Consider the following 26,381-nt stretch of genomic DNA (forward strand, 5'->3'; position numbering starts at 1 on the left):
GCTTCTAATATAGAAAAAGGAAAAATTATTTTCCAAGCTAACACAGACAAGAATGAACAAGGAAACGAGGTTAAGGCAGAACAAGTCATGTATGCTGATATGTAGGTATTGAGACTACACATTTCAGATAAAGTGTTATATAGTCAAAAACACAGAAAGAGAAGTAAAAAGGCTTCATCACCTTGTCAATAGATAACAGACGTATTTGAGTAATAAGTTAAAGAAACAAAAAAAAAAAAAGAGCATCAAAAAGCAACAAGTAATGTCAATTCTCCTAAGTTTTGTGATATCACCCATCATCTCCTTCGTGAACTTCTCTGGCTCAGACTCCTCATTCTCCCGACCACAGATGCAATATTTGCTGCATCTCTTCATTCACTCTTTCACGTAAAAAGATGACAAATTCTTCAGTTTTCCCTCAAAAACTCAACCATGGGAATTTCTTACACACTTCCCTTTCCAAAATTATTATTCTATTATAATTTTCATAATACTAGGAGTGATAAAAAATGGGAATAAAAAAATATTGAGTTTTTTGTTTGTGGTATGCCCAGAAATGTCAGCATGTATACCAGATGCCACAAAAGAGATTTTTTTTATATATACATTAAAGAGCAATAATAACAGTGTCAATATATTGAAGAATTAAGAGATGAATTAATAGTTCTATCAAAGATCACTCTCCCAATACATAATGTTCCCCAGAAACAATAATATTCCTACTATTCTATGAGCTGAAAATACCCATCTATAAAGAACTGAATAAACTCATATTGGGAAATGTTCCAGGAGAAACAAGGTCTGAAGAAAGATGAACTAGAGAACAGTAACCATCAGCAATATCAGACATAAATCTTTGCTTTAGTCTTGAAAGGATTAAGTAGCTGTGCAATGTAACAGAAGGAGCAACACTAAAAATGAGCAAGTGTGGTTGTGGATTGCGTAGAAGGTGGTGCTGACAAATTGTCACAGAATCACAACAGTTTATGATCAGGACAGCACTACTATTGCCATTGGAGAAGGAAGAACCATTTGCTAGTGATGTTGAAAACTTATTTATTCACTAAGACAGGAAACTAGAAGAAAACGCTACTGCATCTCAGCGCTGGCAGCACCCCTGTCAACGTAGGAGGAATGACAGAGGTTTTGTAAGCACAGACAGAAAGAGAGGTTACATGGAACAAAAACTTTACCTTCATTTTTTCATCTATCAAACATTAAAGAATCTTTCATTCCACCCATTTGTATTGATTAAAGAATCAAACATCACAAAGGATAACAATGGCTTAGACAGACCAGGTGCAGAGCTGAATTTATTTAGCTGCCTTTAGAAAAGGAAGGCTTTCTTATCTTCAATTGTTTCTGAACACTACTTTGCCTTTTTCTTCAAATTTGGTCTAAGCTACAATGGAAATGAAAAAGCATCTTCTAATATTTTCCAAATTTTTAACTTGAATTATAGAAATAATACATTTCCTCAATGAAGATAATAACATACTAATACTATAGTATATATACTATAGTGTATAGTGTATGTTAATACCATATAACATGGCATTTTCACGTCTGAGGAATGCAGTATAAGAGCAACTTATTAATTTTAAAAGAGTTTGCTTTCAAGAAAACAACATCCCTCTTCCAGTACATGAAGCTTATCCATCAGGTTCAATGCATGGTTTTTCATCCTCTCAGCAAGGAACACTAAACCTATTGTTTAGGCCAGAAACAAGACAATAAGGCTAATCTGTGGAGCAAGTAGAAATGACTGAACATTCTTCCTCCTGATAACCTATCCTCTCCCCCATCTGGATGAACACATAGTCAAGCACAACTTTCCGCTGATGCTAATGAAAGACCATCCAAGTTCTGCCTTCGTTAGGCAGTACATCCACACTTCATTTTCATGCCCAAAAGACTGCAGTGTCCATAATGAAGATGTGACAAGTTTGAACTCCATGCAAATTATATACATTTATGTAATGGAGGCAGAATGGCAGCCTTTGCAGGAATTAGGCTCTGTACAACTAATAAAGTGTTTTGTACTGGCAGTTTTGTGTATAATTAAAATATAGAATAAAAAAAGAAGAATAAAAAGTATCCCAAATATTTTCAGTCCTGTTTGGCCCTACAGCTATAGTATTGGAGTCACTAAACAGCTAACACATTTGCAGTGTGTTATCTGAATTGGCACTCTGAGAAGCCCAACAAGGACGACTTTCCAGGCCTCATCTTTTTCTGGAATCAGAAATGGTTAAAAAGAGTGGCTGAGGATTCAGCAGGAGAACTGCACAAACTGAAAGGCATTCAGGGGATTAAATTGGTAAATGGAAAAACTGTAGACCAGTGCAGTGTAAATACCTTATCTAATAATAGCAGAACTCAGCTAGAAAAATCTAAATCAGCTGCATGTACAATAATCTACAAGCAACAAAACCCATTCCCATGCATTGTATGATTCTAGATAGATTTGTGAATCAAGTGTAGCTAAAATGAACCATTGAAAAGGCTTGAGGACAAATTTTATAGCTATGCAATCAGAATAGATATTTGCACTCCTATGTATCTGCTGTTGGCAGCTTTCTTTTTCATTCCAGCCATATGAACAGGTGATACTGACCTCACATTCACAGCAAACTAGACAGATCAAAAAACACTGGGGCAAGGGAATCATTTCTGTTATATTTTCTCTAGAAAGGTGACTCAAATGTATTTGAGGGTAAGTTGTTACTGCAGTGTTCAGTTTGTTGAAAATCAAATAAAGGTTGCAGAAAATTTACGAAGGATTTTAATTTGTTTGGTGGACTTCATAAACTTCTGCAGATCAACGCATTTCACATTTGCGTTCCAACATCTCATCCACTGCATGGCCAGAATTGCAACTATCACAGACATCAGGTGCAGGTCTGGCTCTGAAAAATTCATTTGTATTGACATTCACAAGTGGCTTGCAGATACCTTCTTAATGTAACTGGAAATACAACCTTTAGGCACAGGTATCATCTGAAAAGAGACTAGTGGATAATGTGTGTTGACTGAGAGAAGAGGTGTATCATCTCCACGAGTTGTTTGTTGGTCCTCTTGCTTTAATGCATGAGACACTCTCACTAGAAAATCTGGAGTCCAGAATGGAAAAGGACCACTATGCTTCTCACCATGGAACAAGAAAATAAATCCATGGTTAGGAAAGGGGAACCTGGTTCTTTTGAATAGGGGAGGATTCAATAATGAAAGAGACTCTGTCCTTGAGAAGCTTTGTAAAGCCACCTTTTATGGAACAAGGAAGTCCCACTTCATCTGACTGGAAAAGAAAGAAAGGATGCTATTAAAGGTATTTTTCATGCTTTTTCCAAGTGCATGGAAGAAGAGGTAAAGACAAGCAAAATGCCTAGCCAAGATCAACTTAAATGTTTTCATTTTGAAAAATCCAGCTGCACTGATAAAAATTCTCCATGTAAGCCAACTCTTCTCTGCATAACTGCTAATACTAAGAAAACGAGCAAGAGAATATGACTGATATGATTGTCCACTTTAACGCATTTCAACACTGTTTGGTGCCCAAATTCATCCAGTAGCTACATAATACACAAGACAACTATAACACAACCCTGAATTCTCAGGTTTAAAATTCATGTATTTCTGTAAAATGGCACTTTCAGTCTAAACTTGAAATAGTATCTTCAGTACATGACAGTCCCTGTGAAAGGGCATTTTTCAATGTGTGCTCTTCTTACTGATTTCCATGATATTCATGTAAGGAAGGGGGGGAAAGGAAAATATTTTATAATAAGATAAATAGCAAACTTTTAGTCTATGGACAAAAGACTTATCACGGAGCACGCTCCTTCATCCAACAGTGGTGAAATTCAGTCATAGTAAACCCTACACATTTTTAATCTTCACTGTATTGGAGTTAATTCAATTTCCAGTCAAGAAATAAAACAATATTGACATATTAATCAAGTGTCAACATATTTTACTTCCAATAAGAAGAAAAGAAGAAAAAGTTATGTTTGTAAATTCTTTTCATTTCGTTCTAACACAAAGTGTTAGGTAGTAAGTATTGCTTAATACAGATAGTAGCAAAGTGGGTTTCTCCTCAGTTTGCTCCAAAGTGACACCTGGTGCAGGTTGCTCAGGATCCCACCATACTTCATTAGACTTATAAAACTATCCTCGCACTTTCACACTACTACTGAATAATTGTAGAGCTGTTTATGCCTATACCAGAATACACAAGGGGATTGCACAGGGATTTTTGCCTACCACAATGGTGGCATTTCCAGACTAGCCTGTAATTTGACTGCTTAAGGAACCACCATGATGATTTTACACCTTAAGCTTTCTTCTTTGCCTTACTGTGTCAGATATAAAAATGTTCTTAGTTGAAAGTTGTTCTTAGTTATTTGCCAAGATGACTAAATCAGAAAATCTTACTGCCCAGCAGCTGGAGAGAGGAACTCAGTCTGGACCACTATCCCAGCTGCTTACTATTCATCAGGGACAGAACTGAGTCTATTTTTGAAATGCTGGGTTTTAATATTGAGGTAAATAAAGGGCATTTTTTTCTGTGTACTTTTCCTTGCCATCCCATTAGCACAGACAAAGTTTTATTACAGATCATTCAACTCACTGTGCTTAGTGTTTTGACAAAATGTCCCTATTATAACAGATTAAATACCTATACATAGCCATTAAAATTCAAGGATTAGATTTCAAAGTGAAGAAAATGGCAGAAAATAGATAAATGCACAAAAGACAGAAAACCATAAGTTAGCAAGGCATGAATACTAAATTACTATACATGGCTTACTCAGAGATAGGTAGCCCGTGCATAAAATCACACTTTTACTTATCCCTAAAATATCTACCTATCCTTCGTATGTAAATGAGAAAACAACATTAAGATTTCTAGTGCAATATGGTGAAAGGTTTCCTAGGTCTATCCTTGGCCTTCCTCCTGTTAGAGGGGCAATGCACTTCTTTAACCACTCCCCAAGTTTGCTTTGGATATGTATGGCCGACCAACAGTGTGCTGAGCCTTATCAGCTCTCCAGCTCCAGGCTGCCTGGTGCAGACAATGCATGGCCTCTTGGCCATTCCTATTAGAGCTGCTGTGAGTGGTTTCGGGATAGTTTTGCTAATGGTAGAAACAGCTCTGAATAATTACAAACAGCGGCTTGATATAAATAAAGAGGGAGACACTTTGTCACTACATACATGGTACTTTCTTCACATTCTCCATAATAATTCCCTTAAAACTCTTGCACTGAGATAATACGTATAGGTACTTCAGCATGCCATTTACACTGAGAAAATGTTTTTTCAGCATGTATATTCACTAGATTTCCCAGGTTACATTCATAAAATTCTTTAAAAAGAGACCTGCTCAGTTTCTGTACAAATGAAAGAAAATCTTTATACTTTCTTAGATGTTTCTGTTGAAAAGGGATTGAACAAATAATCATAATTTTCTTGTTAGTGTAAAAATTTATTTCCTTGTGCATTTAGATTGTAACAGTTTAAGTAGCTCATTTTCCCGTTAGTGATTCCACTAGTTTTAACAGTATAAATGCAGGAGTACTGATGTAAGTGATCTAAATAAAGGTATTGAAAGTTGACCCAGTATTTTTCAGATCAGGAAGCTACTGTTTATAGCAATATCTGCAAGCTGAATCACAATCCAACTTGTGTCAACTTTTATGAAGCCCTTTCACTTCCAAAATAGAGCAAACACACACAAAATGACAGTTTTATCAGTGAAAGATTGTAGGCTAAAAATGAGATTCAGTATTCTTGTTCCTTGCTCTGAATGGTCAAAGTACAACCTATGGGGGTTGCATTTGGGACCTGAAAAGCAACATCTTGGTTAGGGGACTCCACAATCATGATTAGAGATCTGGATTGGGAGAGATCTCACTTTGGGATCCTTGTATGCGCTATGGACAGGCCAACAGTCTGGTGAGCTGGATTTTCTGGTCGGGAGCCTTAGAAGGCAGGAATGCATGAGGCTGTGGATTTTAATAAAGATGTCAAAGTTCCTTTATGATGGCCTTATGTTTCATGTATGGAGCAGAGATTCTCTCTCAAAGGAGATACTCTCGGAAGGTGAGAAAAAAGGAAAACTCAGGACTGAAACTGTGGGCTGTACAAAATCAGGGTCACAGTGTTAGCAATTTAAGAATAACTACTGTCAAGTTTGATTGAAAGTTGACGACTGCAAACCTACTCAATAGCCAGATAGAAGATGTCTTCTGTAAGAGTTCAACACTTCAGGATGAATGGCCAAGAAGTAGAAAGTAAATATTACTAACATAAAATGTGTTAGCTGAATTGCTTATTTCCATGTGGATGAGGCTTTTCTGTTATAAAGGGATATTTATCTGTCTCTGCATTGAATGGGACACATGTAAACACCCCAGGAAAGTTGGATATCCAGAGTGGTTTTGATTCCAAGTACTAGAGGCATGCTGGCACTTGGAACTAGTCTGGAGTTAACATATAATGAAAGCAAATGTTTACAAAATCATTTCCAATCACTACATTAAATATGGTTTCCCATGTTGAGGAATTTAATTAAACAGAAATAAGAGAAATTAAAAATCTAAGTGATCATTTCCAATTCTCATCCAATCAAAAAAAAAAAAAGTTTTATTAAGACAGATTTGTTTAAATCCAAGTCTTCAGAATCACTGCTATGAGCTTTTGAGAGAACATAATTTGTAAAGTCTCAGCAAATGATGCTAGTGGGAGGGCACATGGCAAGTAATGGAATAAAACCTCAAGTCTTTAACTCAGCATTTACGCTGAATAAAACTTACATTTCATTGGCTGAATACAACCTGTAAAAGGCTTGTAATTTTGTATTTCACCTTTTATACAACTAACCCAAGAAATACTACACAAATCAAGGCTGGGGGGAAAAAAAATAAATAAGAGATGTAATAATCAGGTATACATGATACAAATATAGCCTTATGAATAGGTCACTGAAAGACTAGATATCTGTTTGGAAGGAATATGCAGGCACTTTTTTGTTTGATGTAAAATACGACCACTTAATTGCAGCTATACCTTCATTCTCTGTTGTTGGAGAAAACCAAATGAATCTAGGTACACCAACTTTTGGGGAGAGAGATTTCAGGAGGTTAGAATTTTTCAACTGTGATTTAAACCTTCTCTCTACAAATGAGCAAATCTATGAAAAATTATGACAGGTACTTTGCTCCATTACAGAATAGAAAATCACCTCAAACTGTTAAATTCAATGACCAATAACGTCTATATGGCAGTCAACTCACAAATGATACACATAAACTCATGTGTGCTCTTGTAAGAGTTAGATGCTAAGGATTTCCTTAACTAAGGAAATTACCAAATACTGTATGTCCTAACTCCCTGTGTTTATGTTTGGCAATAAATCACAGTAATATTGAGACTTCATGCCCTGGACTTTGGTTAATGCCCTTATTAATGAGAAAGTAACAGAAGAACTATTTACAGAATTATTATTTAGATTTATATTTTCATCTAAACTGACACTGAAGATGTATTGTGATCAGTTCCAGCTGATTATCACTGTTTACCTTTTTGGTAAATAAAGACAGATATTTTGTGATGTATGCTTGTCAGAAGCTGCCAAACAAAACAAGGATTGTGTAGCTTGGATATTCCAGATCACTTTGTATATATTCAGCTTCTTCCTATCAGATCGTCTTAGTTGTCCAACTTATAACTGGATCTATAGTAAATATCAAAATAAAATCTGTATTTATGCTTTTAGCAGTATCAAATGCACATCGAAGTCCTTCTCTGTATATAGTTACATGACATGTATTACATGCTTTATGTTTCCCTTTTAGCATTTGCAGAGGAATACATGCAGGAAACCATCCTGCTGCAGAGAGTACTTGTATTTCTTTAAGGTAAACACTGATGAAACATTTGGAAGATTGAAATAAAAACAAGACATTTATGAGACATAAAGGTATCACATAAAACTGTTGTGAATTATAATAACATTGGCTGAATCCCAGAGCAGATAATCCTTATAAACATGCAGGAATGCTGTAAACTGTATATGAATGTCAGTGATACAGTACATTAGGAGATTCATATTACACTTGGTGCTCCGTAAGTCTCAGTCACTGGATTTTTCATGGCCTTAAAGATTAAAATAAATACATGTAGTATCTCTCCTTTCTTCATGAAGACATTTTATGTACACAGTTTTATTATGCTGAACAAAGATACCAAAGTCTGTTTTTTCTTGAGCTGTCAAAGTACAAAAGAAATGCAAGAAGTCCTTGCACAGATGTAGTAAAGTGCTGGATTTTATCTTTTGGCAGGTGCTCAATATGCAGCCCACATAATCACATGTTAATGACTGGAGTGTGTTAATCAGCATGCATACCTGATTCCTTCTTGCCCAAGGAAAAAAATGTAACAATTTAGAGCGTGTTAATGCTTCTACTTTTGAAAAAATTCATGTCAATATACAAAAGTGAATTAAAAACTTTTCAGAAATTGCTTTATAAAAAACAGTAAATGTTAAAATAAGAGAAAGAAATAAGATTACCACAGGTTTAGAAAGCATAAACTACGGGACTTTGGGGAAGAATTCAGGTGATGATTAATTCTCTTTAAACACAGCTCACCCTAGAATATAGGGAAAGGTTTAAAATAAACCGTGCATTTGGAGAAAAAAAAATTGTACAGCATCAAAATGAAAATAATAGAATTATAACAGGAATGCCAAAAAGAGCAACTATTTGATTCTTCTTAAAATAAAGTCAATTCTGTATTTCACCACCCCCATTAGGCACATTATCCTGCACATTTTTAGGGAATTGTCGTATTATTTTTAATATGAAATGTAAACATCTTTTATGCTAGAGCTGGTAAATCTAAGTCCTTGATCTTTCAAACCTTTAGACCTGTGATTAACATTATAATTGCTGGTAGTCCTAATAAAATCAAGTTAAGCACATACCCAAATGCTTTTTGAATCAAAACAACATGCTCAGGGGAAAACAAAACAAAAAAACAACAGCCTCTCTCTTCTGTAATGAATTTCTCAAAGAAGTCTATCTTATGGGAAAATTAAAATATCCTATCATCTGCTTTTTCATACACCCTTTAGTTTCAGTCAAAACTTTGTACTCATGGAATTACATATGAAGATGTTTATCTCTTCAGTTCGATAAAAATTCTGATGCACTACCTGGCATGCAGAAATAATGTCACAAGCATGGTCGAATTGCTTTCGATCATCACAAAACTCAGATTTCTACACGTAAGTAACAGCTGCACGAGCAATTTAGCAGAGACAGAATTGCCAGAGTTTAGGGCATTCATATTTGATGCATTTTATATGCTCATATCTAGCCTGTAAATGAATAAAAATAAAATTTCGAAACATGTAATTGTATCTATAACTTTTGAGAATTTGAAGCCGTGAATTTATATAACAAGAAATTCACAGTGTCTAGCATGTGTAAATGTTTTTAATGATCTTTACTAAAAACCTGAGTTTATTTTCCTTAAAGGGAAGAACTTTCAACAGGAGAAGTTAACAGCAGGGATGGGGGAGCGAGAGGATTGTGCTTGTTTTATGTAGAGACAGTAAGCACTGAAACATTAAGACCGTCAGGATACCACTTATTTCTGCCTTTCTGATGCCAGTAGTTTTGCTAAAGCTACATAAAGTTAAATTTGACACTTTGTGATTTAAAATTATTTTAAAAGGAACAAATAGACGTGCCATTAAGACATCTTCACTTTTCCTGCTGTATATACAAACCTGCTATCAGCACCACTGAGACATACATGCAGACACAGTGGAAAGGTAGCACGCCTTTCACTCTTTTGGCAAGAAGTCAACAAAAGACAGAGACTTGACATAATTATTAAATATATCTCAATGTTGCCATTTGAGATAAAATCCAATTAGATACATTACATTTCTAAATCCAGGCTGTCTCTGAATGATGTGACAAAATGTATGGGGAAACGTAGCATATATTTGAAAGTAATTAACTTGTATTTGTATATCTGTTTGTTTTTCCTCAGTCACAGAGAAATAACACCCATCCTTTAGACTTAACTTGCTGCTGTGGTTCCCTGTAACAGCCTCCTGCTGGATCACTGCAAGCAACAGTAGAGCACAGAGGCGCAGATGCCCTCATCTAGTGCACGCACACTCTATATACCTTCTGAGGTGCTGGGCAGGGGAGGAACGTTGGTGGGAAAAGAGTACAATGACCATCACAGCGACCCATCAGCACCCACAGTGATCGGCACAGCACCTGCAAGCACTTCACAAACCCTCTCTATTACCAGATTTTTATACTGGAATCAGGGATGGTAACTCTGTTTTTTTACTGTTGTGGGGGTGCAGGCAAGTGGGGGAATTCTGCAATTTGGAGAAAGATTCCAGATTGGATTAGGTTAAAGCTGCTCAAATGTATCATTCACAAGGCCCACACCTAACCCTTACAGCCTTGAGAATAAACCATCCCATTCCTCAAGGAAGATCAGGGCATTTGTCCATCTGATTTTCCATCTCGCTGTTGGCACTGCTTTCTCCTGATACTTCAGAGCAAAAATAAAAAACCTTCATAATTTATCTCACAAGCTGTTCGGGGCTCTCTATGAAGATGAGGACCATTCCTGATTCTCCAGTGAACAGAGCATGAATTCTGTTTACTTAAATATTTACTACTAAACATATTCTTGGGATACAACAATTCAGTTACTACTAAATCTAGCAAAAGTAAGTGTTGGTTTTCCCCCTCATCCACTCTTAGCCTGTGGCCCCAAGAGCCAAGTTTTGGATGCAATCTAAACATGTGATGGTATATCTTGCCTGCTATTCACTGTTCATGGGAGAAAACAGGATACTTTCCTCACTATCTTAGTACCACTTTGCCCTCTTCCCTACAGTTTACTGCAGCAAACAGATGTATTCTTAGCCTAAAACAGATTTTATTTTCTAGTGGAACTACAGGCAGCAATAAGTACCCATATGTCCAGTTATTTTTATATTAAGTTGCAATCAGAAATATACATACGATCTTTTCAGCTCAGCAACATGAAATTACAGAAATCTTTTGGTTGGTTTATTTTCTCCCACTGTAACATCAAATTGGCTGGTGATACGATACTCACAGTGTAAGTCATTACAGGTCTGACGTTACAGTTGTGTATTACAGTTGTTACACATTGCTGAATCTGTCAAATGAAAAGGGAGCACAAAGGGAATTTCCAAATGCAGCTGCTATTTCCCATTTGTTAAATCCTTTTATTACACCATATAAGTACACAGCTGGGAAATACTATAGAGTGGGAGTTAAAACAAAATATTTTGGCTTCCAGACATTCAGAATACACAAAGGACTCAGTGGAAAGCAATGCCTGATATCAAAAGGGAGTGAAAGTTTGAAAACACTGCTAGCCAGTGTGGGTTTTTTAATGATAATACACAATGTAGTTTAAAGGTATCTTATATTACAGAAAGTGCTGCATAACATAAACGGGGGTAGGGGGGGAAACACAATCTTTTTTTTCAGTCTAATTGCCCAACTACAGTATCTTTTTTTCACCTAAGATCTGTACGGCCCTCGTAGCGTGTTACGTTGCATACTGTGTGCTCTCACAAATTCCAGTGAACTCCTTAGTAGTTACAAGGGCACAAAGGATACAGGATTGTGCCCTCATTTAGGTACCACACAAATGAGAATTTTTTTCCTCTCTGTCATGTCGACACAGCATTCTTTGAATTTACTATCTCATAACCAGACAACACACATCATTGATGCATTTTAATGACAGCACTACTGTCTTTACTTTCAGTGTAAATGGTGTGAGCAGGTGCTTCTTCAAACCTGCTTTGAAAGGATCCGTCTGGGAAAGGTCAGAAAGCACTTACCTTCTGGGAGTTCAGTTTTATTAAGTGGAAAAGTGGTCACTACCACAGCACCTATCTCAAAATTACCCAACCCACCTTCTGGAATTTGTCTTTCTGGAAAGAAATACCTACACTCCCTTAAAGGAGTATGAAATTGCCTTAATCAGGAAAATTGCAGGCGCCTCTGAATTCTTCTTTAGCAATATTGATGACTATGTGGAGACTGAGGGGAACTCAGGGAAACTTTGTGCAATTAATTGAGGCTTAAAGGTTTGCTCATGAAGGAAGGGACAAAAAAATCATAATAAGAGGAAAAAAGAAAAGAATCAAACAGGCTACCCTAAATGACAGTCCTTCAAAGAGAAAAAAGTGTTTTTCACCACTTCACTATTGTGATCTAACTAGTCATCTAACTCAGGTAACTCTAAATACACTGGGACCTTGGTCTGTACATTTTAGATCTCTTTTAAGTGTAACCAAACAGCATGCCTTAGAACTGCAGTTTTCACTTCTAGCCAAGCCTAGTAAATTATACCCAGCTCTGTGCCAGGCAAAATGATCTGTTCGGTTTAGCTGAGACCTACCTAAATAAAGATGACATACATCCACCACCAGATTTAACCCAAGGGAATTGTGGAAACACCTAATGATTTCCAGGACATTCATCTATGTACGTGATGGAATATTTACTGAAAAAAAAAGGAGAGAGGAAAACCAGAGTGCTAAGTCACTCAAGCAAAGTTTACACACCTGTTCTGAAACATGCTAAGCTGAGTATTGATTCATGTCTGTCCAGAGGTACAGTAAGCGTTGACATGATAGTGCAACATTGAGAAAGAAAACAGACATTGCACTCTGTTGCTGAAAAGTGTAAACCCACTTCAGAGCAACACCAATGAGTACAACTGATCGTACTGCAAGAAGTTCTATCACTTCGGCTTAAGCATTACACCAGGTCCAAGGAATCAAAACCAAATGCTTTGAGTGACTCTTAGAGGGTAGGAGTTCCTTCCTCTCTGGGACACAGAGCCATTTTATGCATGTTATTGGTGTCTTAAGACCAAAATTCCCAGAGTGCAGATGCCTCTCTGAATGAATAGGAAAGTAGCTAATGAATTCTGATTTATTTTTTCTGTCAGCAAACTTGATCAATCCTTTCTAGTCTGCATCCAGCTTGTCCTCCTGATAACACAGGAATTAATATTATTCTGCTGTGCTTATCGCATGACCTGGGCAAAAGTGACCCTCCTTCCAAAATGAGGTCCCATCTGACAATTCTGCCTAGAAGCCATCTACACAACTAACGATAACTTGCCAAGTTACCAGTCTATAATCATTTTTCTTTAAAGTCATTTTCACAGTTGAAATTTTGCCCTCTGCACAACAGTCACCCAAATACTTAGGAATATTTTAGGATTGACAGAAAATTCTGCACTAGGTTAAATTGTGCATTGCAGATTAGGTAGAATTTTTCTGGTTTGGTTTGATCTTTTGAATCAATTATATTTTAGAAAGGAAAAAAAAAAACTTACTATATAAACAAAATAGATATTATGATAGTGATTTTATTTAATTAGTTTCAGGCATCATAATATGTATGAAGAATTCCATTATCTATGTTACTAATGGATTAGTATTTTTATTTCTAGTCAAATTTGAAATAAGTTTGTTATTGCTCATGGTGTCTACAATTGTTTTTTAACCTTATTAAAGCTGCTGATTTGTAAAAAAAAAAAAAAAGCCTTGCCAAAAAAATCTGCTCAAAAGAAATTTTATGAAAATGATGGATATTCCTTTTAAACTAACTGTATGAATTTAACGTCTGTGAAAGCCACTTTATGGATAGCCTGGAATTATGATGTTCCACATTTACAGAACACCTGGCTGCTCAATGTATGTTAATTCTGTTCCTCAGGAACACATGCAAGGAGAAGAAATTGACCAAGATGTTATGTCCATTCAATCTTCATTCAGTTTGCCCATTTATTGTAGAACTTTGGGGACGCAGAGATAGACTAACAACTGCAAAATAATTTTATCTAGGCTACTGAAGAGAATACAGATAATAATTGTGATCATTGCTAACATCACCTAAATACAAACCGGTGATCTAGAGCAAAAGAGCATAACGTAGTTACTCATAAACACCTTTGCCCTCCACCAAAAGTGTAATGTCCTACAAATACAGCAGGATGTTTCTCTCACCTAAAACGCCAGCCTCTTTGTTGTGATGCAAAGCTATAATATTCTAGATTGGGTGGGTTTTATTTCTAAGAGACAAGTAAAAAAATACATTAAAGTTTCTTCCATCAGCACAACACTTTGCAGATGACAAACAGTTGTGAGCTACATCCTCCTGTCAGAAATTAATGCTTGAATATATGAGCTAGAGAGGTTATGACATAAATCAAGTTATGAATGAAAACATGATGAATAGATGCATTTCCTTTCCGAAGGTGAACTCATCAAATGACCTCATTCATATAGACCTGTATACTTAAGAAGATTATACAATTGTAATTTACAATTACACCACATTGATATTGATCTATTACTAACACCGACACTTTAACATTTAAAAAGCTTTACACCTATGAAGGATTATACTGAACATGTCTTTCAAAATGGAAGTGAACACTCTTTTACAATACTAATTTAGAAAGCCACTGTGAAACTCACCATTCTGTGCTGGGCTGAGATGACTCCATCCCACTCAGGATCTTGTTGGATGGTCGTGACCAGAGTCGGTAGCTCCTCAGAGTGAGGTTTGTTGTGCATTACATTGTGTAGAGGCAGATGAGAGGTCGCATGCTGATCAGTGTTGCCCTCTTCCTTGTCTCGTGATGCTAAGTCCTGGGTCATTGTTTCCTCTCCATCAGCTGCACATGCAAATGGAGAGGTAGCCTGCTTGGAAGACATTCTTCTACAAAACAAGAAAAGCAGACAAAAAGAAAACATTGGTGTTAAATGACAAAAATCAAGCTCAAAACAGTCCTCGAAACACACCACACTTGCCTACAACACTTAAAAATTAATCATATGCAGTCAGCAAAAGTACTCTAAGTATGGGTTTGGGGGATCCGGATCCAAAACACTGAGATAAAGTATTCATTGATGCCAAGCCAAGGTCAGGCTTAAATTATATGATGTAATTCTGTTCATTTAGACTTGTCAAACAATGTCATTTCCTCCAGCCATAAGAAAATAGTGATTTTATTCGTATATTCATGTTGATTTTGCGTAAGAGTTCAAGTCTTTAAACTCTTACTCCCATGAGGAATTTGAAGGTTATAAGCAAACATTTGAATGAGAGAGTCCACCATGCGTTCCTGACATCATTCTTTGCAAGCAAAAGCTGTTTTCTACACAGATGAGAATTTTTAAATGCATTTTAAGATCTGCTAAATAAGTCCTTTTGCTGTTTGTTCAAAGCTATATCAGCTCTTAATCTGTTTAAAATTTTACCCCATTTTACCTTTTGGAAAGTGTTTTGAGAAACTCACATGAAAAGTGCCCTAAAACTGAACATTTTTGTGAATGGCTATATAATATCTGAGTAATCTTTACAGTTTGAACTAGAAATCTAAAATAATTATATTTCATTTCATATTAGGCATTGAGTACAGGATATAGCTCAACAAATTATTTCAAATTACTTAAAAGTGTAATGAATAAAGGCATTGATTTATGTTAAATGTCTTTTGCTAATAATGGTCTCTTACTACCATCTCATATGCAAACACAGCTTTCATCACAGTTTCTGCACTTAGATGAAAATATAACTGACTTCAACACAAAATCTGAAAACACTTTGTTTAAAATTTCTAATAAGATTAACTGCAACTGTTCAAACAATCATTAATAAACCTGAAAGACAGCTAAAATACATTAGCTATTTTCCCAGGTTTTAGTAACTTTACAATATCCTTGACACTGAAATTGCTGAGAAACTAAGGAATAAGATCTTCACCTTAATTGCTTTTTAACAATAATTGATTTCATACCATTTCTTTAAAAATGCACAAATCAGTTAACATAGGAAACCACATGAGCATTTTTCAAATTAGCAAATCATTAACTTGCTAGTACTGTTTCTACAGACAAATAAATACTGATTAAAGGGTCTGGAAATCTGAGACTAACAGTTAAATTTACAAATCTGTCACATGCTTTCATGAATATTACAGTGAAGGAAATATCAAGTGCAAAGAAAAATAATTAAGTTAATTCCAATTTAAACAGTAGTTTTTATGTAGCAGCCTGTGTTTCACATAGGATTTAACAGCTAATGCTAAATTTCTCACAATTAATGAGGGAGTACAGATTTAGTATACTACAGTGAAAAAAAAAAATTAATATAGGATCAACTAATCTAATTATGTACAGTTCTATATGAAAGTATTACAAGCTTTGAAGTGCTTTGAAACATATTAAAACACTGATACCTATTTAGAATAACTGTTCTGTAAATAGAGATAATCCTCCCTCTTAAACTCGATACTGGTGGAGAAAAAAAGGTTTGTATTTTCTTTAGTGGAGCCTGAGTGTAAGTGGGAGTCTAATATTAATGTTGCCAATAAGCAAACTGAGGAATTTAAACCATGTATTACATTCTTACTATGCTAAAGAATTTGTGTTGATGCTACAGAGAACATGCCAAGAGTTCAGCAGCCAGCATTATTGTACGTACTTCAAAAGGTTCTGGTTCATAATTATTATGATCCAAGATAAAATAAAAGGGTTACTTTCCCTTTTCTCATTAGTCACGTTAATGTAATCACTTACATGAAAATGTAAGTCAATGCTCTGTGCAATTTGGAAACCAGACATGAAAACTGAGAGTCACAATAAAGGATTTTATTTTCTTTCACCTTCTCAGCAGATCTCGTTCCTGTTTCAAACCGAATGAGCTTCTGTGAAAAGCAATAGCTATGGCTGTTTCTTCAGCATAAATAAATCATGACACAAAACTAGAAATGAAAATGTCTCTTAAGAATAATTTCAACTACAAACTGCACCAATGAATAATAGTGCACAATCCTAATTAAACACAACTCTGCAGCTGCAAAAATAGGCTGAATCTGTCCAAAGCTACGAGTTGGCTTTAAAGGCTGGTTTGTTAGGGAGTGTTTTCTTAAGGAAGGCTGGGCCCTCAGTCTTAATCAGCCAATAAATTATTTCCTGCAATTACATTAAATAGAAAATTATCTTCAAATTGGGAATGTTAATTGAAAATCAAAATTCAGACTGAAGTTTAGAAATTACATGCTGAATATAATTAGTCTAGAAAGGCTTCACCTCTATTTCATAAACAGGCTTTTGGTATTTCCTCAAGTGACCGTTCAGTAAAGCTATCTACTGGTAATGCACTATCGAGGAAAAACTTTCCTTGCCATATACACTAATGTACATTCCTCTTCTTCATGATGTTTTAAATACAATTAAATAAAAATCTCTATTCATGTTCTTCTGTTTAAATTGATTACATAGAGAAAAAGGGACCCTGTTACCCATAAAAATAAAATTATGTTGACAAAGTCTCATTCACTAATAATCTTGAGCCATATGCAGCAACTTTTTTCTGTACTAGACTAAGAGAACGGACCAAGAGCAGGGTTCAAATGCTTTCTAGCTTTGCCTACCCTCTTTCTCCACTGCTGCATCATGGGCAGACACGTTTTCATACTGCACTGTACTCAGTTACCTACAGTCCTGGAGCCTGAAAAGAAAGACAAGCTCAGGCAGGCCTCCCAGGCACTTGATCTCCCCATGACATGATTTTTAGGGATGCGTTTCATTTCTGTTTCCCCTCAAACCTTTGTTAAAATGGTAAGATTTAGTGCATTAATTATGGTCAGAGGTCCACACTTAATAGTACCTTTCAGGTCTTTGCTTGCTAGATTTTAAACATTTGGGTAAAAGACACAGAGATGCAAGATTCTGCTAGAGTAAGCCCTCCACCATTTTTTCCCAGCACACTCATTAATCAATATACCCCAAGTGTACATGGCTTCCAAGGGTGCTAAGCTATGCACCAAATATTGATTATGCCTGGGTTATTAATCAGTAAAACAGAGTAAATAAAAACTCTGTGACTGGGTATTAGCCAGTCAATTACCTCATGCACGTTTTCACTTGTTACCTGTTGGTTTTTACTTAAATGTGAAAATTCTGTACACAGAACTCCATCAGGTCCAAAGGCAGAGTTCAGCCTGTAACTCCAAGGTCTCAACCAGTTCAAAGGGAGAAGAATCTGGCCCATTTGAGTAGTTGATGTTTATGATAACATTAAACCATAAAACGGGTTTGTTGTGTTAAAATGTTTTAATGTTAAAATATGAGCATGAATAGCAGTCAAATTTTAAGCCATAATAACTTCCCAATTTTACATTCAAAATATTCAAAATGTGCTTGCTAAAATCTCCAGTGAGAGGAAAAAAAAAAATCAATATTCATAATAAATAAGGCTTGTAAAAGGTGTCAGAAATTTACTAATTTCCATTATAATTTATTTTATTTTTTCTCATATTATCAATTAAATCCACTCGAATGATTTTTTTAAAAGTTTCTGATAAAAAATATCTCCCTAGTTATAACCCCTGCAAACAGGGGTTTATAATGGAAGTGCTGACACAACCCTAACTACAGCAGCGCAAATGGTGCCGCTATAATACACAAAATCAAGTTCTATTATTCTAAACTATCCTCGCTCGGGGGGTTTTCTTTACTGTGCTCCCAGACAAACTGCTGAAGCATGAAAAATTTAAATGCAATCAAGTGGGTCCAATTCTACTTTACTAGAACAAGTGTCTACAGTGGTACAATCTTAAAAGAAGATGCAACAGATTTGTTTGGTGCTTTTCTTTCTTTTTTCTTTTTTAGCTGTTTATTTATAATACTGCGCAGCGGAGATAAAATAAGAGAGGAAATTACACTCACATTATATCAGTATATTGATTACACAGCACACAATCAGAAAGAAAACTACATTGTGAAATTGTTGCTTTGGTTAAATTGGCAGATTAGCTGAACACAGCAATCACTAAAGGTGGAAAATATACCTAATGGAAATGAAACAAAAAGTTGAAAGAGGCCCTAATTATCTGAAGTCCTGTCACCTACTGAGTCTGGAGAACTAAATAAATCTTAGTTTGGATAGAATAAATTTTATCTCGTTTTGAATTCAAGACAGAACAAGAATGGGATCATTTATCAAAGCCTCAGTAAAGCTGAGAACTGGACCCCAGTTTCAGTCAGCCTCAGTACTGAGGTAGTAAAGCTAAAATTGAACTGCTAAGCACAGTCCCAAACAGCTTCATTCTCTATATATCTAACACGATTTTTTAAATTTAATCCAGAAAAGAAATTCTCTCTGCTCTAACGAAGACTGCCGGTCAGATTCTTGAAATGGCAGTTTTCCTTTTTTCCTACTGACAGTATGTGTTATACATATCTAAATACAAATAATAATACTTTTTTTTTTCCCCCCTACGGCATTTCTGTGGTGTCAAATACTTCAAACGATGTAGATCTTCTTTTTCAAAACAATTAGAATATATTCCTGACACGAAAGGCTTCCAAAGCCCAAAGTCTTCCATCCCTGCTGATTGCTCAAGTGATTAAAGCTTACAAAGGAAATTATGGTTAAACCTGGAGTTTTAGCTGCTAGACATTGCAGAATCAAGCCACAAAGTATTAACAGAAATAACAACAATGTGATAGGCCAGACACTATTTCAAAACCACATATATTAAGCAATAACAAGATATATGACAAAGCAGACTTGTAGTTCGCTGGAGACTCCAGCTTCTGCTCTGCTCCAGCCTCACCAAGCATTCAGAAAGCTAAAGGCATGTCCACACTGCAGCTATATAAATGACCACTTTGTACGGCTGAGATATCCAACCCAGTTTTAAACAAGCTTGTTTCTGCTAGCACTCCAACTACAGTAGCGTGGTGCTCCGATGGACTAATTCATCCTGCCTTAGTGACTGCACTGTAGACATAACCCAGGTCTACAGCTCCAACAGGAGATTGGAATCAGATTAGATTAGAAATACATTCACTTACAAGGCTTTTATGAACAGTCTCCATTCCTTTTCCCCAAAGTGCCAAATTAAAGTACTTAAGTGCATGATTAACTATAAGTATGCAAGCAGTCCACTAATTTCAAATTGGACTACTCCGTTTCAAAAAGTTAAGCACATGTCTAAGTGCTTTGGTGACTCCAGAACTAAATAAATTAAGAGAAACCATTTTTAGAAGTACTCATAACCTTTTAAATATTTCCTTCTACACTTTTATGCTAACCTGGTGTTCACAAAAAGTAAAAATCAGCCACAACATCCCATCCCTCCCCACCTTCAAACTGAGCAGCAAATGTGCATGCTCTTCTCATAATGACTTACAGGACCTTCCCTTACAAATCAGCACTCAGCTTTAGGGTAAATTAAATGCATTGTATCCTTGTCTTTGCCTGCACTGTCCACGGTATCCTCCTCTTTCATACCTATGGCACATTCATCACTTGTATCCTTTATGGATGCTCAAAGTCCTTCTGAAACCCAAGAGCATACTCATGGAGCATCCTTTATGCAATCCAATCTATTTTGCAGTGCAATTCACCTATACAAGTACAGGCCTGAGGTAGAATAGGCTACACTGACACAGTTGCATAGAAGTTACTGGAACAAGTCGCTCATAGCAGCAAACCAGCTTAGCATAGTTTAAACATTCCGGAAAACTGATCTTTTGTTTTTGTTGTATAAAGACACTAGTTACAGTAGTGTTCGGACAGACATAAAGAAAAATTAAAATGCTTTGCCAATAACCAAAATACTTCACAGCTCTGCCCCTGAAAAACAATGTTCTGTAGGCATAACTCAGTAATGTAATTCATTGTAAATCTAACACAATAAGCTATCTACCATTTTAGAATAAACAGTTATTTCCTAAGATTATGAAATCTCATATCTGTCTTCAAGGAACCTTAGTAATTCAAATGAGCAGTTATTGACAGCCTCCGTTCTCCTGCGGGCCCACACTCCAACATGAATCCCTATGCACAAAACCCATACAAATTGACAAAGCAGCAATGGGAGAGAATCTCCCAGTTCCTCTTCCTGGCTCTGAGTCACAGCAAGGCCTTAGGCAAGCCAGCTCAACCCCCTCAAGCTCTTCCTTGGCTTGAATTTGCAGGAATACTACAGGACTCAGTTACATATAGATCATGAGCAGCATTGCAAGATTAGAGTTTATGGTAGCTGCAGGTATCACCTTAGAAGTAAAAGGTGGCGGTAAGGAATGGAAGCAAACATGATTCAAGAAATGACAACTATAACATTAACTGAGCCCCCAAATGTCTAGCTGAAATAGGCATCAAGCTAAGCAATACACCCTCAACTTCCAACATACACACTGAGCTATTCTTGCATTTGTTTTTCCAATCCAGACAAATTACATTTCTATTAATAGAAATGAAGCCAAATCACAAAGTTTGACTTCAGATTCAGACTTCCTTCAAAGTTCAGAAGGTTTGGAACAATTTTTATGGCATTTCTTCTCATTTGTAATCAAACAATGTGAGAGCGAAACAGATTTTTTTTGAAAGTCTTTCTCTTACATTCCGCCATTATAGACATAGCCATGTAGACACAGTAAAACATTAGGGTTAGGGAACAAGTTCCTGTCTATTCATCTAGTTGTCCAAAACATTAAAATGAATGCAGCAAAACAGGCTCGCAGCCCCTGATGACTTTTCAGTGAAAATCCAAAGTGTTTATTCAGATTCACAAAAGGCTAAAAATACAACCTACCTTTCTAGTAGGTTAAATGTTCCATTCTCTTTATTCAGTACCAGGATGTCTCACTGAAAATGCCTAAGGTGAAGTCACGTTGAATGTGGTAAAGGGCAGTGAAAGAACAGTCACTTAGCACCTGGGATGTGCTCGTCTTCAGTCGCCGTAGTTAATATTTTCTATAGTTTATATTTAGCTGACAATATTGCTGTCACTTTATTTAAACAGCTTGAGCCTGTTCTTTGGACTGGAGCTCATATGCCCTGGAATGCTTTGACTCATGAATTGTTTCTCCTGATAATGTTACATCACGTAACCACCTCTGTTTAATTGGTTGGTATGAGCTGCTCAGTGGTGACTGCCTTTAAAGTCCTATGACTACACCATGTGTCTCTGGCTATCCAATTTCTTACTGTTGGAAAAAGAAAAAATGCAGTAGTGACTTCCAGCTATCTTCACCATTAACTACAGCAACAAGAGCGAGAGTGCCAAAATTTATCCATCAGCAACTTATTAAGATTTGTTGTTTTAGGCAGCAAGTAACAGAATATACAATATAAATAAAAGCAATCATTAACAATACAATTAAAACACAATGGTTGCTATAAATAAGCATTAATTCACATATTTTATGCAACAGAATGACTTGTTTAGCAGAATGACTGCATAAATGCTTTTGATAAAGGATGTCTAAAAATACTAAGAGGAATTTATTTTAGCATATTTAGACTTTGAGTTGAGACTTTATGGAGAAGAATACACTTTTTTTTTTCTTTCCCTTACAAAGCTAGTCAAAAACTTGTTCTCATAACTCAAAATCTTCCTGACCACACTTAAACCTGATGGGCAGAAGTTCCTGAAAGTTTCATTAAATCCTTTCAATACTCTACGAGATACATACTCTAGTGGTAAGATACAGTATTCTTAATTTTTTCCTCCTACATTTAATTTTCAGGAGGTGCTTAAGATTCCACCTAATGAGTTTAACAGGTAGTTTTCGACCCTACAGGTGGGAAAACAGAAGGTCATGTGCTATTTCTCTGTATCAGTTAATTCAGAAATGAAATCTTTTATCTACTGTCAGATTTCTCTGCCCTCCCTCCTTATTCTCCTCTCTCCTTGCCATATTTTTGATTCTTATTTCTAAATGAAATAGAGCACTTCAGGTGGCAGTGAAAGGAAGTAGGAATTTCAGGCTCACCTGTAGCCAGTTGCACTAAACCACCTAATTAGTATCTCCATGTAACATGAAACAATGGCTCCACAGCTCAGTTACAAATTCTCTTTTTAATAAAAAACTTACCCTACAAGCCTAAAAACATTTCTAGCAGGCAAAATATTTCTCTAGTGGTTACACAAGCATCAAAGCACTTAAATATAGGTGCCAAACCACATTGCCAGGAGCTCTTAGTACTGTGAGGTAGTGTTACCTGACAGCTTGGTGAATATAAAATTACTTGTTTCTCCAACTGAAGACAATGCAATTGTCACCTTCCATTGTAATAATGCACAACTAGGGATCAGCAAAGTGCCAACATAATTACAAGGAAGAAAACAAAACATAACAAAAATATCAAATCTAAATTTCTCAAAAGGGTAAACACATCCATCTGGCTACTCGCAAAGAAAAGGAGGAGGGATTTTATTTTTACTATCAAATATCCTAGTGTTATTTAGCAATAAGATTTATATGCCTTTCATTCAGTGAAAAACAGCTAAAGAAGGTGATTCATGAAATACTAAAAATAAACACAGGTCAGAACTGTGCTGGGATGTTACTTGTGCATGTTGAGAGTACTGCAAGTGTCATCAGAGATGTTAGGGACAAACACATGTATCTGCATTGTTGTCATTATAAATTTGTGAGGATTCATGACAATTAATTCTAGCTGGCACATGGTGTACTTTGGCACAATCTACGCATGACATGCCGCTTTTATTTGTTTATTTAAATGACTTCACTCTAAGAGCCGAAAATTAAGTTTGAACTGCAAGCTGCCTCAGAACTGGGACTTTCAGGATATTAAAAACTTGAGGAAAAGCTTTGAATGAGGTAATCTGAATATATGAGAACTAACATTTTCACCATATATTTCTTTAGGTTATTCAGCAAGTGGCCTACATATTCAGGAGTGAAATTTGCATTTTGGTGACGCAAAGATCTCATAACCAGAAATTGTGTTTTATATCTACAGTAGCTCTGGGCATCCTATAAAACATAAAAGAGTGTCCTAGGTAGGATATATAACTGAAAAAATATTTTCTTGAAAAACTTGCATTATTGAGTGATATCATGGATTACCTTTTCTGTATCAATATTCCAGTCACTACTAATGAATACACAAAGTTCTTTTGCATTTATTGATGTAAATGCACAACACCTTCACATGCTTTTCAAAGTTTCACCAGTTCCAAAGGAAAACAGAAAAGCAAAATACGTAAAGCTGAGAATCTGTCTTCAACTTTTTTCTTTCTCTGAAGGAATATTCAAGAACAGCAGTAAGGTACATGCAGCTTTTATCCACGCTGCACAACTGCACCAGAGCCAGCTGTAATCCTAACCTTTGCAGATAAAGCAGGCACAAGGACTGCTCAAATATGTCATGACCCTTGCAGAAGAGGTTAAGGAAAAGTTGCAGGCTCCACATAACCAGGACATCTGCACCTTGTCTCAGGCTGGGCTTTCCAGCTGCAACCTGCTTGCAGGTTTTGGCCATTGGTGCTTGCTCTTGTGCACTATGCTGTATCATGTGACACAGCACTGTATTAGAATATGGATACACTCTCCTAATTGTGGCATTGTTTTCAACGGGTTAAGCAGCAAATTTAGGAAAACAGATTGGGATGCAGGTCAGTGGGAACAAAGGAAGAAAGGAAGGCAGTAAAGACCCACAACCATTTTAAAGTCACAAGCATTTTGATCAGATAAAACAAAACTAGATAAAAGCTTCCGCTTTCTGCAACTTTGAGAAATTCTGATTTTTGTTAGAGTTCTTACAAACAGGCTTTTACAAGGCACCATCGTGCACAATATTTCTTTATTTTGAAGTAAGGCTTACACAATATGATTCTTCCATATGTGCACAATGGGAACCCTAAAATGTGTTTACAGATCCCTACAGGAACCACCTCATTTAGCAGTGAGCTGCAGCTACTACTGCGATAAAGGGACAGGATAGTCTGAAGCAGCATACTGTTCAGAAAAATATTACTATGCCCAGCAGAAACTACCCAGGAAATATTTCAGAAATATCCCCGTTTGATTGGCAATGTGGCCAAGAACAACAATGCGGCACCTTCTCTCTTCCTCCCCCAAGCCTTCCACTGCCTGCAAGTTTTCATGGGAGGGAACAGATGGGGCCCTTTTTTCTTCATGTTAATGTACTTCAGTATGAAAATATGAAGACAAAAGATAAATAATTGCATCAGTCTAAGAATTAAAACAAAACAAAACACTATCACAATTAAGCTAGCCAGTTGCCATTAAGTGCAAACAATTTAAAGTTCAATACAGTGAGACTTTGAACTTCCTATCCTTTCACTAGATCCACAGATGAAATCTCTACCAATTTTAGCTACCTTAAAAAAAAAAAAAAACTAAGACATTGTTATTCATAGTCTTATTCTCAGTATGACACACTTAACAATATCAAGTATTTTCATTGGTATTTATTAAAAAGAAAAAAATCATTGTTTAATATTAACCAGTTTCCCAATGCAAGTTTTGTATTTTTAAGGACTAGGCACTGAAAAGAATCAGAGAACATTAAGAATTGTCATAGGTAAAACTGACACCACCTCATCATTCAGCTGAGGGAGGTCAAGCAGCACACAGTCTCTGCATCTCTGAAACTGCAACCATTGCAAAGAACACTACAAGTTTTCCCTGTCTTTTGATTTCACTTCCGGAAGGTACTACAAAATTGTTAGGAAGAAATAATTTGCAATAAGTGTGGACCCTCAAATATCCCATTTTCATGGAAGATTACGGCATACAGTATCTGATCTCTAACAAGGAAAAAGAAACATGCATAGCAAAATAAATCCTGAAGGTAAAGGTGCAGAGTGCCCAGGCTCCAAATTGCTCCACATTTCCAAGTGCTCAAAGTTATGCGTTAGTATTTTCAAATTGTTGAATAACATAATGAAACACAACTAGCAGAATACAAAGAAAAACATAAACCAGCACATGAACAAAAGGTCCAGTCAAATAAAGTTGTCATCAAATATTTATAAAGTAAAATACTAAATGTCTAAAACACAAACATAAGTTATTGTCAGTGATTTTAAACATTTTTACTATTACCACTTAAATTCAGTTAAATCCCCTAAAAGTGATTTTAGCTAAAACACTGAAATATTCTGTCATAACTTCTGATACAGCACATTTACCATTGCAATACACAGCACCTTGATGTGGTTTTCATCTCTGACCCATTTTTTCCTATATTTTAATGATAAAACATATGATCTGCATTTTTAAAGAAGTCTTGTCTTCTCTAACAGTGTTAATTTTTGCTCAGGGCTATATTTTGTAACAGTTCCTCACATTTATTGGTAATAATTTATAATAGACAAGCAAACAGTACATGATATGCGTAGCCTATTCCTTGTAAAAGCAGATTTTAACAGTTTCACTTTCTCATGGACGTTTGTTGAGAGCTCTATTATCAATTTCA

At 36.0% G+C, this 26,381-nt stretch overlaps 1 protein-coding gene across 13 annotated transcripts in view; it reads right to left on the minus strand.

The window, feature by feature from the left end:
- SOX6 (SRY-box transcription factor 6) overlaps window positions 1-26,381 on the minus strand; it is a 380,628-nt gene that overhangs the window by 223,580 nt on the left and 130,667 nt on the right. For all 13 annotated transcript variants that reach the window (XM_071808952.1, XM_071808951.1, XM_065839463.2 and 10 more), the window contains one exon: window positions 14,585-14,828. In XM_071808952.1, the coding sequence (XP_071665053.1) occupies window positions 14,585-14,824 (240 nt within the window). In that variant the 5' untranslated portion in view covers window positions 14,825-14,828. The remainder of the gene's footprint in view (window positions 1-14,584; window positions 14,829-26,381) is intronic.

This window comes from Patagioenas fasciata, chromosome 5, assembly GCF_037038585.1.
Source record: "Patagioenas fasciata isolate bPatFas1 chromosome 5, bPatFas1.hap1, whole genome shotgun sequence".
In the NCBI taxonomy this organism is placed as follows: Eukaryota; Metazoa; Chordata; class Aves; order Columbiformes; family Columbidae; genus Patagioenas; species Patagioenas fasciata.